The 17,004-nt window shown below is 39.8% G+C and overlaps 2 protein-coding genes and 1 long non-coding RNA gene across 4 annotated transcripts in view; 2 read left to right on the top strand and 1 right to left on the bottom strand.

Annotated features, from left to right (window-relative positions):
* The window catches only part of nbeaa (neurobeachin a), a 113,301-nt gene extending 107,586 nt beyond the window's left edge, over window positions 1-5,715 (top strand). The window contains exons 61-64 of the mRNA XM_017041719.2: window positions 73-269; window positions 395-546; window positions 1,146-3,125; window positions 5,578-5,715. Coding sequence (XP_016897208.1) covers window positions 73-269; window positions 395-546; window positions 1,146-1,236 — 440 coding nt within the window. The 3' untranslated portion in view covers window positions 1,237-3,125; window positions 5,578-5,715. The remainder of the gene's footprint in view (window positions 1-72; window positions 270-394; window positions 547-1,145; window positions 3,126-5,577) is intronic.
* Window positions 3,533-13,181, bottom strand: sertm1 (serine rich and transmembrane domain containing 1). The gene is made up of 2 exons (XM_008332862.3): window positions 12,289-13,181; window positions 3,533-5,928 (listed from the first exon to the last, which is right to left on the bottom strand). Exon 2 carries the CDS (start codon window positions 5,913-5,915, stop codon window positions 5,574-5,576), a length of 342 nt encoding a protein of 113 aa, XP_008331084.1. The 5' UTR covers window positions 5,916-5,928; window positions 12,289-13,181; the 3' UTR covers window positions 3,533-5,573.
* Window positions 5,710-16,951, top strand: LOC112488644 (uncharacterized). 2 transcript variants are annotated; one of them, XR_003052955.1, is made up of 5 exons: window positions 5,710-5,839; window positions 8,476-8,592; window positions 8,691-8,726; window positions 11,354-11,447; window positions 14,349-16,951. It is a non-coding gene; the product is annotated as an uncharacterized LOC112488644 (long non-coding RNA). The 2 variants fall into 2 exon arrangements; XR_003052954.1 differs by lacking the exon at window positions 8,691-8,726.
* The last annotated feature ends 53 nt before the right edge of the window (window positions 16,952-17,004 follow it).

Raw genomic sequence — 17,004 nt, 5'->3', positions numbered from 1 at the left:
TAATAAGCGTTTCCTCCTCATCTCTAGACCCATATATTTCTACATTAACCTGACTTTTTTTTCTCTGCCCAGAGGGTCCATGCCTTGTCCACACCATCACAGGGGACCTCCTCCGGGCCCTGGAGGGGCCAGAGCTCTGCCTGCATCCCCGCCTCATCTCAGTGTCCAGCGAAGGCCACTGCATCATTTACTATGAGAGAGGTCACTTCTGCAATTTCAGCATAAATGGAAAACTGCTGGCACAGATGGAGGTCAATGACTCCTCACGGGTAAGTCACTCAAACTGACTGCTCCTTCACCCCAGGTTAACACTGGATCAACAATGCTGTTTCCCGGTGTCTGGAGCTCTGGAGTTTTCCAGCCCGTTTCGACATTCTTCCTGTTTTCCCCCCAGGCAATCCTGTTGAGCAGCGATGGACAGAACCTGGTGACAGGAGGAGATAACGGAGTGGTGGAAGTGTGGCAGGCGTGTGACTTTAAACAGCTTTACATCTACCCAGGGTGTGACGCTGGCATCCGTGCCATGGACCTGTCACATGACCAGAGGTAAAACTAATAGACAGACGTTAGCATTGATATGGTGACAGTTTGTAAACAGCAACAATGGTCAGTGTGATTTCTTTAATTAATCTTTACTCGTGATTAGAGTAAGACTATTTAAACAGATAATTTAAAAAACAAAGTATGGCTCGCAGACAGCATATGGTCCAATTTGTTTTTTTAACCCAGCCCTTTAAATATTATCGTAAATAATTGAAATTATTTAGCTTTTTGACATCACTAGATGGCGCATTCCAGACAAAGTATTGGCATTTTTGCATCCACTACTGCACTACTGTGACTGACACCTTAATGCATTTGAGTCATAAAGTTTAGCTAACATCGGACATTTCAGTCAGAGTTATTACAAATATGGTACAATTAAAGCTAAAAATGTACTAATGATAAAAAGCTCGTAAATCAACTTTTAAAGTTAAAGAAAAACCCTAAATTAAAATGTGTCAATAGTGTTAAGCTGTATGAAAGCTCAAGCTAATTAAGCACTAGAAAAGTTCAGAAAGATAATCAGATAATGTCCTCCACCTTATTGAATTAAAGGCACAGTTCACATTACCCATGTAACTGTTTGCCGCGCTTCTTTGCAGGACACTGATCACCGGCATGGCATCTGGAAGCATTGTTGCATTTAACATAGACTTCAACCGCTGGCACTACGAACACCAGAACAGATACTGAGGAGGACTGCCTGAGGAAGAGGAGGACTGAGAGAAGAAAAGAGCGGGGGGGAAGACGACGACGCGTTCTTCTGTGTATCTGCAGCAGGTACTGAGAGGAACGAGAAGTACCGAATCTTAGGTTCTATTCTGTTAAGATGTTCACTAGATTTGAGGATGCAGCAGTGCTGCGGGAAAATCACCGCCTCTACAGACACATAACACCCCCAAGAACCAGACAAAACCTGCTTTTAGAATAGACAGACAGCAGAATGGGAAAAAAGCAAGTCAGGCAGACCTTATATAGAGGTCCATCATAACTCGTACCACTGCAGGACTGGGGCAGTTGCTGTTAATGGTACGCTTAAAGCTTCACGGCTTCAACCTTGATTTTCTCTTCCTTACCTTGTTTAATTTATTTTCTTGTATACTGAAGAGTTAGGGTTCGTTCTAGCGCCGACATGGGTGGGCTATGAATTCAGACTCCCGTAATGTGACTAAATTATTAAGAAATTGTCCGAATTGAACGAGCCCTTCCCATAACTTAGAGCCTGGTGCTATTGGCTTGATCCGAAATTGACCTTTGAAAAAAAAAAAAACGCCTTTGGTATGATTTTATCTTAGTGATAAAGTTTGATTTTTTTTTTTTTTTATTTGACTTTTTTCTGTTCTCCAAAACAGGTTACATTTTTTTATGAGATTTTGCTTCCATCATGGTCTTCATTCTTTCCTTTCACTTTTAATTTATTATTATTGACTTGGCGTATGTAAAATAATGTGTAATAATTATTATAATGTCTACAAGGCTGATGGTAATAATGGCAGTGTCATGGATGGTAATTGTTCTGCCAGAGATGGTAAAGATAGGTCTAAAGAACCGGTGCCACCGTGGACGACAACCACAAGACTGACATGATTTTTCTTTGTATATTTGGTGATTGTTTTGTCAAATATGTACATATAGTCTCTGTTCAGGCTCGACGGGCGACTTTAATCAGCTGAATAAGACTGAGACCGCAACGGAAAACCTTCACTTACCCACGTTTGTTAATTATTTAAAAAAGAGAATCAAATTAATGTAAAAGTTTGTTTTGTATTTGCACTTTGCACCAATCACATATCATTATTTATTCGCTTGGTTCTTTCTGGTCAGCTGCCATTTGGTTTAGGTCCCTTTTTTCCCACCCCGGACGGGGTTATTTGTGCATTGATGTTTGTATTTAAAATGTTGAGCTCATGTGTGATTATTAAGTTTTACAACCTCACCGTTGTAAGCAATATCATGATTCTGTAGCTGATAGAGGTGGGACGCCCGGGGGAGGGCGACGGGGGTGAAGTGGTGAGACGTTACGTATGTGTGAAGCCATCTTGATCAAATCCGCACATGCACATACTCTATCGACAGGTTCAACTTACGTATCCAAAAAAAAAAGGTTAAATATTTTTGGATCTATGAAACCCTTAAAAAAACTATTGTATTCATGTTTTATTGCAAAGATGTAAAATATGACATGTGTGAGTTGAAGAAAAATCATGATAAGAAAAATAAAATATGCAAAGAATTTCATGACTTGACTTTTCTTTTGTTACATGTGGTTCTTTCACCTTTCTCACATTTTTACTTCGGTCTGACCAACATTTATTTTAAATCATTGCTACTTTTAATGTAATGTGACTAACAGTGGTTCTTAACTGAGAAAGTCTGTGGATTAATAATTTATTCAAGTCTTCTGTTATATATAGATGTGTATTTAATCCACATGTAGTACCTCAGCCAACCAGTAGAGTTCAGAGCATTTTAGATAAAACTCCTAATTTCCTCCAGTCACACCCAGGAAGTGATTACAGGGACACCTGTCAGGCCACGCCCCTTCAACACAGGAGTCAAGATGGCCGCCAGCTGGGTTAACTGTAAGTAGATGTTTTTTTGTTTAGTTTCTTTGTTAAAAACATTCACTGCACTTCACCTCTTTGTTCTATAACTTAAGTCACACTGTGTATCTTTTGTCACATGTGAAGCATGTAGAAAGCAGGAGGTAAACGTTACTTTTCAAGACTTTAAAATGCTTACACTGTTAGCTCATGACTTAAACAGTTTGGAACTAGCATGAAGACAACAACAACAACAAGAATGTTGCTGTTTGGACAGTACCTAAGACCCAGTTTTAATGAAACTGTATTCCTATGTTGCTTTGCTAAGTAGAAAATGCATTTGATAACTGGGTTTTAACAGGAAACAAGCAAAATGTTACTTACATTTAACTTAATGTATTTTACAAGGAAATATTTTCCGTTAAACAAAAGTTTCAGTGGGAACATTGTTCGAGAGTTAGGCTTGTTGTGGTTGTTAGAGTGTGACTGGACAAAAACCAAATTGTCAAAACTGTGGGACACACTTCTGAGGCACAACCTATTGTTTTAGAACCTGCCCTGATTGAGGTTTATGATCATTTGGCGTGGTTTTACAGACAAATCCATAATCAACACACACAACTGGTTCTGAATGTGTCACATTTCAATGCCACTGCCACACAAAAACATCTCACAGTATTTTATTTAAATTAACTTTGAGCACAACAGTACATGACAGCGGCTTGACCTTGGAATACAACCCGAATTCTGACAGCGGCTCAGAGCTGCCATGCTTCACTCACTGTGGAGGCAGCCATCAGAGCTGACAGGCAGGAGAAGGTAATCCGTTACGCTGGCAGGGGCTGTCTTTCAGGAGCAGGATTTAATCTTGTAGCATCTGACACTTTTGACCTTGCCTGAGTGCTGCTGCCGTCACCGGCTGTTCCTGTCTCACCTTCGGTTCCACATCGCCGTGTCTGCCTTTTCCCGTATGAAAACCTATCCCCACATCATCTTAGATGTCGGCAGCAGGTTTGGTTTTCACACGCTTCTCAGAAAAGGGCATGCATTTCTGTAAGAGGTGATGATCGTCAGGGTTATAAAGCATGCTGTTCATTTAGCAGGCAAGTCAAAAGGTCAGAAGACAAAAGATACTGTTAATAAATATTTCTGATTTAGAAAAATTAAATTTCTCCAGCTTCTCAAACAGCTGAACAATTAAAAAAATTAAATTGGAGCAAAAATTAAATTGGAGCAAACATTACAATTTTAACCAAACTTTAATGAAAGCCTGTTTAAAAAAAATACAGTAATTTTGCCAAGGCTCCATCTGAGTTTTTTCCTCCATTAAATTTAAAAGAAGATTCAATAAAAACACAACCTCAGCTCATAGTCAAGGCAAAGAAGCAGTTTGAGACATTGACATTGTTAATGACGTCCCCTAGAATTCTACATGGAAGAAATTCTTTGATTGAAAATGCTTGCAGGGCTGTTTAGATTAATGGTGGTTTTATTGTCATATATACATATTTTTTTCCAATTTGTGTTGAAATAATTTGACCAAAATCTTTGGGAGAATTTTGTATTTAGTATTATTTTTTTCATAGATCATACATACAATAGGCATGGGACATAACTACAGAATGTTCCACTGGTTTCAGGTAGAGTAAACTATGTACTGTACTAACCAGGGAGGTGTATGGAAAAATACGTTTTAAATTCTTTATTATGTAAAGTAAAACACTATTTAAAGTAAAATGAAAAAAGTAAATTAGACAGGATTTATTTTTTTACTCTACCTATTGTCCTTTAATTTGTGCTGTGAATTTCACAATATACAGGTTCTGTTGAAAATACCAAAGACCTAAGACTCACGGACCATAAATACATATTTCCAAGGTTTGAAAAGTGTTCCCATAGTTTTGTGCAGTTTTCATCAAAGTATTGTAATAATGTCACACTACTGCGTGGATGAACCCCCCCACCCCACAAGACTGATTGTTTTCTTCATTAGTGGTTATAGATTGTCAATTTAAGGCAGCTGCTTATCTTTCTACTCAGCTTCACAGTCTGTGTGTGTTGGTGTGTTTGTGTGTGATCGTCATAGAGTATATATTTACAGTAAATCCTCAGTTGAGACCTTTACAGTTGTTACTTCTACAGTTGTGCTTATGTATTTGGCAACATTTTTTGGCCATTTTTTGAACAGTGGCTTCATGCAGTCAAGGTAACGCTGTATAAAAATATCTAATCAACCCTTAACATTGTGTGGGATGAAGCTTCAAGCTTCAGTTTTCCTTAATATTAAGGTTTTTTTAAGGACTTCACAGTTTAAGACTAGTTACCTTCTATTGTAAACATGGTACATTACACAGGAGACATAGATCTTTTTTCTCTCAAATGCCACAATGTGGAGCTGTGGAGCCTATCTGACCTCACATACAGTATGTTCATGATTGCCTGCCCAACATGTCCTTAAGTCCACGTGATCCAGATCATTTATGTCTCTCAGGTGGACAGTGTGGAGATAGTGGACCTCTGAGAGGAGATGCTACAAATCTCCATGTTGGTGAAGGAGCTTCCTCCTTCGCTGCTGAAGTCGGGGACAGAGGAGGAGGAGGAGATGATGTTCTTCAGCCTGTGGAGGGAGATGATGAGCAGTGTCAGCAGAAACACCAGCAGGCCGAGGAAGAGCCAGACGTAGACGTAGACATTGCCAGTACGCCCTGGTGAGGATGCGGCGGCAGAGGTGGAGGAGGACGTCGGGGAGAAACGTAAGAAGGTCTCATTATCAGCTGGAGACAATCCAGTGTCATTATGGTCCACCAGGGAAATGTCCATCACAGACATTCTGAATGATGCTCTGTAAGATAACGAAAACCAAGTCAACCCAAGACCTGGAAGAAAGCATAATAATAATAATAATAATAATAATAGACATTTGCTGCTGAATTTAATTTTGAGCCATTGTGACTGACTGACCAAGCTGAGCTGAGCAACAGCAACAGCAGGGGGAGTGCTTGCCTCACTGAAGCTCTGCCTGGTTTGGCACCAGCGGCTTGTTTGCGCATCAGAATGTGATGAAATCCCACTCTTCATTATCATCTCAAATGATAAAAACAGTTTCAAATTATTAATAGACCACGAAGGTGACTGTGAATACAGAACCAGTCTCTGTTCATTCACAGCCCTGAATGTGGGAGCGTGACAGTGACAGTATGAGGAGAGAGAGAAGCTCTTCAGTATTTCACTCAGGTCAGACTGGTGTCTTGACTTGATCAGTCACAGAGAAGATAGGACACTTCAAAGAGAGAAATAATTGACCATGACCAGAATGAAAGAAAGAGGTCAGAACACACACACACACACACACACGTGCAGATGGAGTCCAGACCTCACAGTTCTGTCTTCTCACCTGCCTGCCACTCTGTCCAGTGTGTGGTTATGCATTACACATGCGTGTGTGCACTTGGCTGATCACTTTACATTCATAGGGAACCAACAAACTCTAAGCCACACACTTTGAGCCTATAATTTTGGCCTGTGAAATATGTAGAAATAGCTTGAAAAAAATTGAGGATTTGGTTACGGTCTGTGGTAATGCACGACTGATGAATTTAGGTTACTGCTTAACTTATGATTGGCAAGGCATTGCAGGTTAACCTAGACCAGGTGTGGGCGAACCTTTTGACTGGCAGGCCACAGTGGGTCCTAAAATGGGGGGCAGGGTCAGGAGCAGATAGATGGAGGGTTCATGTGAACAAAGATAAATGATATGTAGAAGGATAAAATGCTAAAAATGCTATTTGTTTTTTCTATGCCACCTATTGGGCAAATGTGGGCATTGCAGGGGAAGGCAAACCTATAATGATAATATAAATTGATAATATAATTTGGACAAGTTTGGCGGGCTGGATTAAAAAGCCAAAGAGGCCACATCCAGCCCTCGGGGCATAGTTTGCCCATGCCTGACCTTAAACCTACTGAATAGCAGACAAGAATCCAACCACTTCTCCACCGTCACCTTCTGAACCATTGATCTTACAGTCAGTTATTTGTCCAGTCCTTCAAAAAACAAAACAAAACTGACAACGGTTTCATTTGTTTTAAATTGAAGTCATTATAGTGATTTTTTTTGCGACAGGCCTGCACCAGTGAGACTCTATCAATTCTCATGACTGGACCAAAACAAACATTATTGTTCTGGAACTCTTGCCTTGCTGCTCTGTCACTGAACTACTTTGTGCTGAGCTCTAAATTAGTTTCCCTCTGGATAGTGCTGCTCACAACAACTTTGCTCTGTCTAATTTACAGCTTACTGCTCCTTCAGGTCCACACGCAGCGTAATGAGGAGCAACGACTTACTGTAGTCCTGACTCTGTGTGACTCTATATTCTGCTGTCCAACCTGTTTTCTCTTGCAGGTGATTCAGATGTTTACATTTTACTTTTAGAGCTGGCTTACTGGATTACTTTTTTTTTTTTAGCTGTAACAAGTTATTTATTTCTTTATGCTTTGCACAAATTAGCTTTTTAAAGCTACAGTCCCTTTACCCTGTACTACGTCTCAGTGAATAATGTCAATGAATAATTATGAAAAATGGGGAAACACAAGTACCAATGACTGTACTAATACCTGCCACCTGTATTTGAATGTAGTATCGGGCCTGATACTGCATTCAAATACAGTACTCACTCGTACCCAAAAACTGTTCCAAACCAGCTCGTTAGTGTCCCCTAATGGCGTTTAATCGCATCCAGCTGTGCATCGTTAAGCCACTGTCAATTGCTATGTATGACATGCGCTAACAGCTCTGTTCAGGTGGCTGTGTTACCTTTGCAGAAAGGTAAGCCTTTCAATTCTGACTGTAAATGGCTGTAAGTATTTTTTTTTGGCGTGTATTGGTACTGGTACTCAATAACAGCTAGTAGACAAGCACTGAAGTACTGCGGTTTTATAAATAATCAACGTTGCAGTAATTACATATAATTCTGATTCCATCACCTCGACTTATTGTGTTCCCCGTCCACTTGCCCATTACTTACATACGGACATTTGCATTGAGCCCACATGTAATTACATGTAACCTGTAAACAGGGATGTATGAGTGTTAAGTGGGCGCTCACTTCACACCCACACGTACCAACACTGTACATTAACCATGTTTACCTTGTGCTTGCTCAGAATTGTCAACCATGGGTTTTGCTTGTCAAAAGAAGAAGCTTCATCTTCATCTCACAGATTATCTCTCTCTCATCTCGTCTTCTCATCGCTCTCCTTAATGATGTGTTGTTTTGAGATCTTTTAAGAGAGCGTTCATTGTGAGCAGAACAGGCTAATAATTGTGCTTAATGATGCTTTTTGTATCCAGGCAACGTGGTACATTTGGTTCATTTTTTTTTTTCACCAGCTAATCTACTTGAAAAGGCCAGGCCGTGCTGCCCCACTGAGGCTGAAGAGGTCAGACGTACGCATCCACTCCCACGGCCACCTACGGATCATAAATACCATTTCTTCAAGGAGAGCTGTGAGTATAATACAGAGAGCATGGAGGAAAGGGGAAGGGCTGTGCATCTTTATGAAGGCAAATTATTTTTAAGAAATTTAATATTTGTCTTTTTTCAGCTGAAAAATGTCTCTTGGACGTGTTTCAATTATGTAGTAAGTAAAAAAACAATTTAAGTCTTTTACTCTATGACTGAAATTGATTAATTTGTACTACATTTACATGTTCACACTATCTTTCAAATAATTTAGTTTAATAATTTTAATTTACTTTGTCTTTCATTCAGCCTGTTCTTATAATTTAACTCATATTTGGCAATTTTTCAGCTAGTCTTAACGTCTCAACATGATAATTAGCATCCTGTGCCTCTTTGTCTAACTTCTGCTGGTTGCTTTTAAGCTCCCAGTTTGATGGCTTTGGTAAGATGGATGCAAATACCATCATTATGAAACATGATCCAAAACAACCGGAGTGAAAGAATCTTGTACTGAAAGCCGGAGGAGTCGAGTCATGAGACAAAGCCTTCGTTTGCTAAGACTTGTCAGGCTGTACGTCTGTATTTGGACCAGTATGTCCTGCAGCAGTATGTTGTCATCCTCACTGCTTCCTCTTGTCCTGATTGATTGAGCCGCTGTAATTCACTCGACAAAATATCTTCTCTGCTGATGATGCAGCATGTTGAGCCACAAACTCCTCCTGAGACTCTGTGCTCCAGGGCTTCTCCTGCTCCTCTTTCCCGGTCTGTTCACACCATCCCTCTTGCTTCTTTGCCACTGTTTTTAGTTGCATTTAAAATGCGCTTGATCTGTTGTTTATATGTACGTCCAGCTTATTGACGATGAGTCACGAATAATCAAGTTTCCAGCCTGGTTCTGAGAAAAACTGTGTACTTCATAAATAATGGACAAGATCCATGTGACGTGAAATGTCATGGCATTTGGGTCTTGGTGTGTGTGGGGGTGCGTGTGGACACTTTGTTTCTGGGGACATGATGCAGGTCCCCACTAAAGTAGAGGACATTGAAGACCAATACGTAGTTTAAGGCTAGGATAAGGATTATGGAAATATTTTGGTTGGATGAGGTTAAGGGAGGTTTTATTCTGCATTTCTAAAAATGCAAAATGTGTAAATAATGTTGTTAAAAACCTTAAATTCCTCTATTAAAAAGCTTCCAAATATCCAGTATATACCAAAGTATATGTAACCTTAACATTTAAATTAAGGTTTTATAAGGTTTTCTTATACGTTTAGTGTAAGAACTGTGTTGGCTGTTTGATCTGTCACTTGTGAAAACATCATGGGCAAAAACAAAACAACTGTGTTTAGACTGAAGAAAAGGAATTGCTGATGCTCAACAAGCTGGTGAGGCTTATCAAACATTCAAAAGAAGTCAAGAAGTGGAGTGAGAAGTATTTTTATGCAGTTCAAAAAGATTCAAGACTTAGTCTTTAAACTACTGAAGTATGCATCTGAAGACCTTCGAGTAACCAAGATGTTAGCGAAAGACTACAGACAAACTCCTTCTCTGAAATTAACCCGTCCAAGTTTGATTAAAGTTGGCTGAGGACAAGCTTTTAGTTTGAATTTACTCACAATTTACACTCAGTATAAAACCTGGTCCTGTTTAGTTGAAAAAATGACTGCTATACTTGCAGGAATTAAAGAAAGACATGAAAATCTTCTTTAACTGCTCTTGCTCTTTTTGTATTATATAGTAGTTATCCTTTTGCTGCCATCTAGTGGAAGACTATGTAATTGCTGTACATGTCACCCATGCCCATAGATGAGGGAAGACAAGGGACAGGTAATGTTCTGTGCTGAGTCTGTGAATGCTTCTGTCTTTGAGTGTCCTCAGAACCACGAAGACAAAAGTGTGACTGTCTCTCATGCAGTATTCAAACCACACGCCCATACAAACACGAGCTCAGCCTGAAGCAGATGGGAAGAATTCATTCAAATGCACGCCCATATGTGAACACACACTCATACACACACACACCATTGCAGTTCAAACAGCTGATTACCAGGAGATAAGAGCCTGGATCTGAATTTCAAACATGTCAAAATTCCGAGCCAGATCAGCGGAAAACAGACCTGGGGCTTAACAAGGTGAATTCCAAATTCCCTCTACAGACACAAATACCACAGATAACCCGGTGAGGGGTCAGAGATACGCAGGCATGATGAAACGAATGGAGAGAGTGGTGCTTCAGTGTCAGTCGGAAATGTTCAGGAATACAGCCTTTAACTTCCCAGTGAGTCTGTGGACAATTAAATCAGTGTGTGTTTGTGTTTGTTTGGAACCTGGCATTTGATTGACAGAATCACAGCACATCTGAATACACTCAGCAACACAACAACAGGGGCTGAGCACTGGTGTTCACCAACCATCTGGCTCTCTCAGATATTCAGAGCATGAAAGTGTTTTCTTATTTTCATGAAGCAATGAGAATGAGGCATGGAAAAGATGTAGTGAAACACTTGTTATATTTGACAAAAAAACGAGGAAGTTTCTGAGTATCCAGCAGAGCAAACTAGGAAAGGCAGTGATTAGGAGTGGGAAATATTGCAGGGCTTTTCTTTGGTCAGTGGCCAGTCTAGATAATGAGCTCCTCAGCTTTGATGTCTGAGCGTGTGTGTGTCTGTGTGTGTGTCTTTTTACACCTCACTCTCCTCTGTTTAATTGTTTTTTATGCAACGGGGTGCTGTTTGTTGACCCTTTTTTTCCCCTTACTGATTCAGTGTCTGTGTGCAGCTCATTTTCTCTCACTGTCGTTTACAGGAGGTGAATAATTAATCAAAACAACATTGGAAATGCAACCGAGTCTTGCGGGGACAATATCCAAATCCCACTGTCTGCAATTATCAGGATGAAGGTGAGCGGTGTCATTACATTAACCTCCGGTGGCATATGATGTTTATTTTGATCCCACTAAAGTGACACAATCATTTCAGGGTTTGTTTGTTTTTTTCTTTTTTTCTGTCCAAAATTAAATTGTATAATTAGCATTTCCATTAGCAACATGACTCAGATGTGCGATCGAGAGGGCGAGCCAGTTCAGACAAAAACACAAATGGAGCTTTTTGTGTTCATTAATATGAGAATACAGTTGCACACATATGATTTTCACTTTTCTCTCTGTTAACAGTAACAAAAAAAAATCGACTCCCTCATCACCATCCTGTTAAAGTTGCTAAAAGTGTATATGTTTCTCCCCTTCGATCATTTGCAATCCTAAGGTCTGCTGCTATGATACTGCATTGAATAATTAGATTTATTTGAGATGGAAATGTTAGTATTTGTTGATTTCAAATAGCCTGTGGTCCAGCATTTGTGTCATTTTAATTCCATTCTGTTTTGTTAAAATCAAATGAATATCATTACTGTCCCTTCCCAAGATTCAAGAGTTTAATTGGTCACATGATCAGTTTGTAACTACAGCAAAATGTAAACCTGAGTCGCTTCAGGGACGTCTGTGCATGTTGAACATAGTCAGCATCAAATATCAATACACAATATAAGCTCAGTAATCTCTCTAAATGTAGCATGAAGAAAAACGCATCATGGTCTGTGATGAAAGGATTTTGAATGAGCAAAAGTAGCTAGAAAGAGCCTTCAAAATCACAAAGTGACGTTTGTATCATTTTGACATTCCCAAAAAGACGGGTCTGTAGAATTTCTCAGAAAAAAAGAAAAAAAACTCCATAAGTACAGACCTGTTAGTGGAGGGTTCTTCTCCCTCTTTTGCTTTCACATGGTGCAGAAATCCATGCTGCTGGTGCGTTTGGTCTTAGAGCTGAGTGAAGCCGCCTCTGAGATCCTCTGTGTGAGCCTCACTCCCTCTCTCTCCTTCTGTCATTCATCGTGACCCCCACCCCGCCCCCCAGACACACACAGACTCATATAGTCCCACACACTATCCAGGCTCTTTTCAGTGGAGACTTTCTCTGACCACACTTACAAATTAATAAAAAAACAGAAAGAGGCAAAAGCACATGACTTTCAACCGACGCTGGAATTAATGAATGACACTGTTTTACTTTGAGAGAGTGATGAAAAGAGAGAGAGGGAGAGAGAGAGAGCTCAATCCCAGCCCATCTGTGTTTGTGTGTGTTGGACTCCCTGTGTCTGCTCCTCCCTCCTCCCTTTCCCCTGCCGCTCATCACCTTTGAATAATAATCACGCCAACGGTCAACTCACCAATCCCTCATTTTCACTGAGCAAATATTTCCCTAAGACTTTACATTTTTAATCAAGCTCCTTTACGAGCCAACACCGGAATCCCGCAGACACGTTTGAAAAGGATATTGTGAAGGAGCTGAATGTCATCGCACAAACCTTTGAGTGTGTGTTTAATCCAAGGACACAGCTTTGCTCGGTGATCTCAGCAAACTGCGTCAGTAGACGATATCCAGCAGTGAGAAATACCTGACTGCCAGCAGACGGGGTCTTTTCAGCTGAGACCCCAAACGAGCAGATGAAAGAGAAAAGGGCCAACTGGTGATAAAGAGAGAGGGTTTAACACCTCAGTGTCTCTCTGCTGTAACCTTGTTTCTGGTCTGTGGAATTTTCCCTGTAAACGGCTGCCAAACATAAATGCTAAAAGATCTTAACGAACAAAAGCTTAGAGCGTTTTTTTTTTTATTATTATTTAAATATCTTTCAGATTATTAGTCCGTGATTTTATTTTGAAATACATTTGGGCTGGGTTTTGGTATTATTCCTCCACATGTTCTTCTGCTACAAACGCTCCTGTTTGTGCCGCTGCTGTTTTCATTACAGGCGAATATAAAGAGAGTCTCTGTCATGCTGGCAGACAATGTTTACGACTGCAGTTAACAAGTTAACGACACAAGACTCAACTAATTAACACCAAATGCAGATAACTGGTCGGTTTGGACACGATAGCAGTGAAATAACAAATTCTAAGACCACCATGTGGGTCACACTGAATTCATCAGGTGAACTGGAATATACAATGGGGCCTACCTGAGAGTTTTCCAAGTTACGAAGAGGCAACTGTTGCAAGATTTTGCTTGTGGTACAAGGAAACATCGAGTTACGAGTGCTCAACCGAGCTCCATTTTTCTACAACAATAATATAAAATGTTTTCTTAAATATTGTTATTTTACATTATCAATATGTTTGTTTATATCCATGTTTTTTAAGTTAAGATAAGAGGGGGATTTAATTAAATTAATTAGTATATTTCTGCGGAGCTGGATTGAATGAATCGGTTTTTAGTTATTTTTAATAGGGAAAATTCCATCTAGATAGGAGTGGATTAAGACACGAGTGCTGTTGCTGGTGAAATGAAACATTTTGATCTGTAACTTGGGCCAAATTACAACAACTCCAGCTCCTCTATCCTGTGTCGAGGGCACATAACATTTGTAATTGTTGACGACCTGCAGCTGCACATGTGATATGTGATATATGACTTTTTAACTGTGAACTGATGCTATCGGGGTCGTACTGGACGAGCTCCCGTGGAAACCAAAACATATTTCCCTTTGATTTACATTTGTGAATTTCATGACTGGAAAGACATCAAAACATAATATGTGGATTTGTGGAATTATTCTCAGTGTGTAACCGTTTAAACAGTTACATTGGGATTTTTGAACAAACATCCAGTGACACGTTTTGTTGCTGCACTTCTTGGACGTTGTGTAGTTTGGAAAACATCCCTATAAATAATCAATACGAGCTGGATTACGGTAATTGTTTGCACTGTTTGACACATTGTTGTGTTTTTGTTTTTCTGTTTTGCAGAATTGTTAAAAGACCTGTTCTCAGCGACCTGCCTCTTCCATCTCTTGTTGATGTGATAGACCTCTCTGTCTGATCTGTTGTTGATTCAATTGTAAGAAATCACAGTCTTTGCCAGGTCATTACAGACAATGCTGACGAACAACTGTTTGTTTTTGCCGTCTCCTGAACGTGCCTTATGGCTCTGCTGTATATTATTGTACAGTCCACATTCTAGTCTCATTAAAAAGTCATATTGAACCAATGAAAATAATGCAATTGTCTAGTGTACCAGGGGATTTAGACCACAGAGAACCCTGAAGCAAATGGCAATTAGCAACATTAGAGTTTTTTTTGGGCTGCGCTGCTTTTCTTTACTCCCTCGTCAGCCGTGGTGAGTTATCATTATCATGTTGAAAAGGAGAAACTGATGAAAGCAATAATACAATTTTGGTAAGTAAATCTGTCCTTTTGAAGTTTTTTTTTTTAGCAAGTTTTATATTTAAGGAAGCAGATTTAATTAAAAATAATGGAATTCCACACACATCACTGAAACTAAAATTACTTTCCATATTTATTTCATTCTTCAGCCATAATCACATTCAGGATCATGGAGGGAGCAGGAGCCAATCCCAGCAATCATCAGTCAAGGGCGGTGAACCCATTCCCGACCACTGTACCGTGGCACTATGCCATCAGAGATCAACAGGTGAGCTGTGTTAATGACCCTGTTACACATAATTAGTATGAAAGCTATTATTTAGTTACTGCAAATAATTTGTCCTTGTTTGTCAGTGTGACAGTGATCAATAATCAAATACGTTTCCATAAGAGGGCAGCATAGACTTAGCTGTTGATGTAGCTCTATCAGTGCCTCTTCCTTCAATTCCTGTGTGTAGATTATGGTTGTATTTAATTAAACAGGTCAGTGTTTAATACTGAAAAAAAATAATTGTCAGTAGCCACTAAAAGATAATTACATTTTATTACCTATAATTTTGAGAACTCATTGTTTGATGGGAAGGTGTGTGATTTGCATCGCTAAAAGTGCTGTAGTGTAACTAAACGTGAAGACTAACAAAAGATTACAATCCTCCTGTGAAACATTTTCATTTTTGGTTCTATTGCTCCAAATAAAGAAGCATCATTTGGCTAAATTGAGCTTTTCTAGAGATTTTCATATTGTCTTGTCTACAATATGTAACTAATTATGGTGGGAGTTGGGGTGTGGGGGTCACTCTGGTTTAATTTTGATTTAAAAATCAATGCCTTATTCTGACTGTCTGACTCGCCATCAAGAACTTGTTAGCACGCTAATGCTAATCATGAAAAGTGTTAATTGTGTAGCAGACGACACCTGTCTCTGCTCTGTGAAGTGGAACAGCCTCACCCCACACCTCCCCTCCTGCAGATGCCTCTCTCCTTTTGCCATCTGCCCTGAAACCAGCGGGGTATTTTCAGCAGTGGAACACAGTGGGTTGAGATGGTGACGATGTGGTGCTGTTATTTTACATCATGAATGCAGTGGCCACTTACTCACATCATCACTGCCTTTTTAAGATAGCAATGTAAAGAGGGCTGGGGTTTATTTGACGAGTTGGAACGTGTTTGTGGATTTTCTTCTTAATCTGAGGAAAAGATATGGATTAATATTTTAGTGAGACACAGCTGGATGTTTTACTGATGCTGTTTTTGGAGGAACGGGGGACAGAGAGAAGAAATACATCAAGTCAGTCCACACTTCAAGATTATTTCCTACCCTGTGATGTGCAACTGGCACAGCCTCGCTCTCTCTCTCTTTCTTGCACACACACACACACACACACACACACACAAAGAGAGAGTTCCTTATTCTGCTAAAGAGGGAAATATATTTAGCAAAACTAATTAAAGCCTTATGAGCACACGTGCTTGTGTCTGTGTAGACTCAAGTGCCCTTGTGTGCTTTTCTGCCGCCCGTGTATGTGTGTGTATGCAAACGAGGACTGCAGCGTGGAGATAAGAGCTGTGGCCTCGACTGGCATTTGTCACTAATCCCAGAAGGCGAAGAAGTGGCGGCCGATTCCTCGTCATTCCCTGATATTCCAGCCCATTCTGACTCGGTGCCATTTAGCTGTGCCCTTGTAAGGACACCAGTCTGCAGTCAGTGCTGCATGTTAATGAAGCAGCAGAGACCTGCTGTAAAGACAGGGCGGGTGCAGCTGGAGTTTTCAAGTACTTTGGGGAAAGTCTGAATGGAGTGGATTTTACTTTTTATTTTTTATCTAAAAAGGCTGTGAGGAAATAAGTAAATGTTACGTTGAAAGCTGGTAGCATTGGGATGTTGATAAAAATTTCCTTTTATTTCGGATTTCTGAATGTACGTTGTATGCCTGGAATTAACTTGCAGAGTCTAATTGTAAGAGAAAATCGCTTAAAGTTGCCCACTGCTCACTTTGGTGATGGGTAAAATGCAAAGGTCACATTTTGTTGTGTGTTTCACAATGACAACTAGTTCAATTTCCTTTCCTAACCAAAGGAACTGCAAAACAAAGCAGACTAAAGTCCGCCATCTGGCGGTTGAAGATGATGTTGTATCGTGTCAGTGTTTGACATTTAAACTGAATATGTATGTAAATCACTGTGCATATATACAGAAATAAAATAATTAAATATATATATATATATATACATGCTAGTT

The sequence above is a fragment of the Cynoglossus semilaevis genome, chromosome 19, assembly GCF_000523025.1.
Source record: "Cynoglossus semilaevis isolate Cse_v1.0 chromosome 19, Cse_v1.0, whole genome shotgun sequence".
Lineage (NCBI taxonomy): Eukaryota > Metazoa > Chordata > Actinopteri > Pleuronectiformes > Cynoglossidae > Cynoglossus > Cynoglossus semilaevis.
This window is presented reverse-complemented; position numbering and strand designations above follow the sequence as displayed.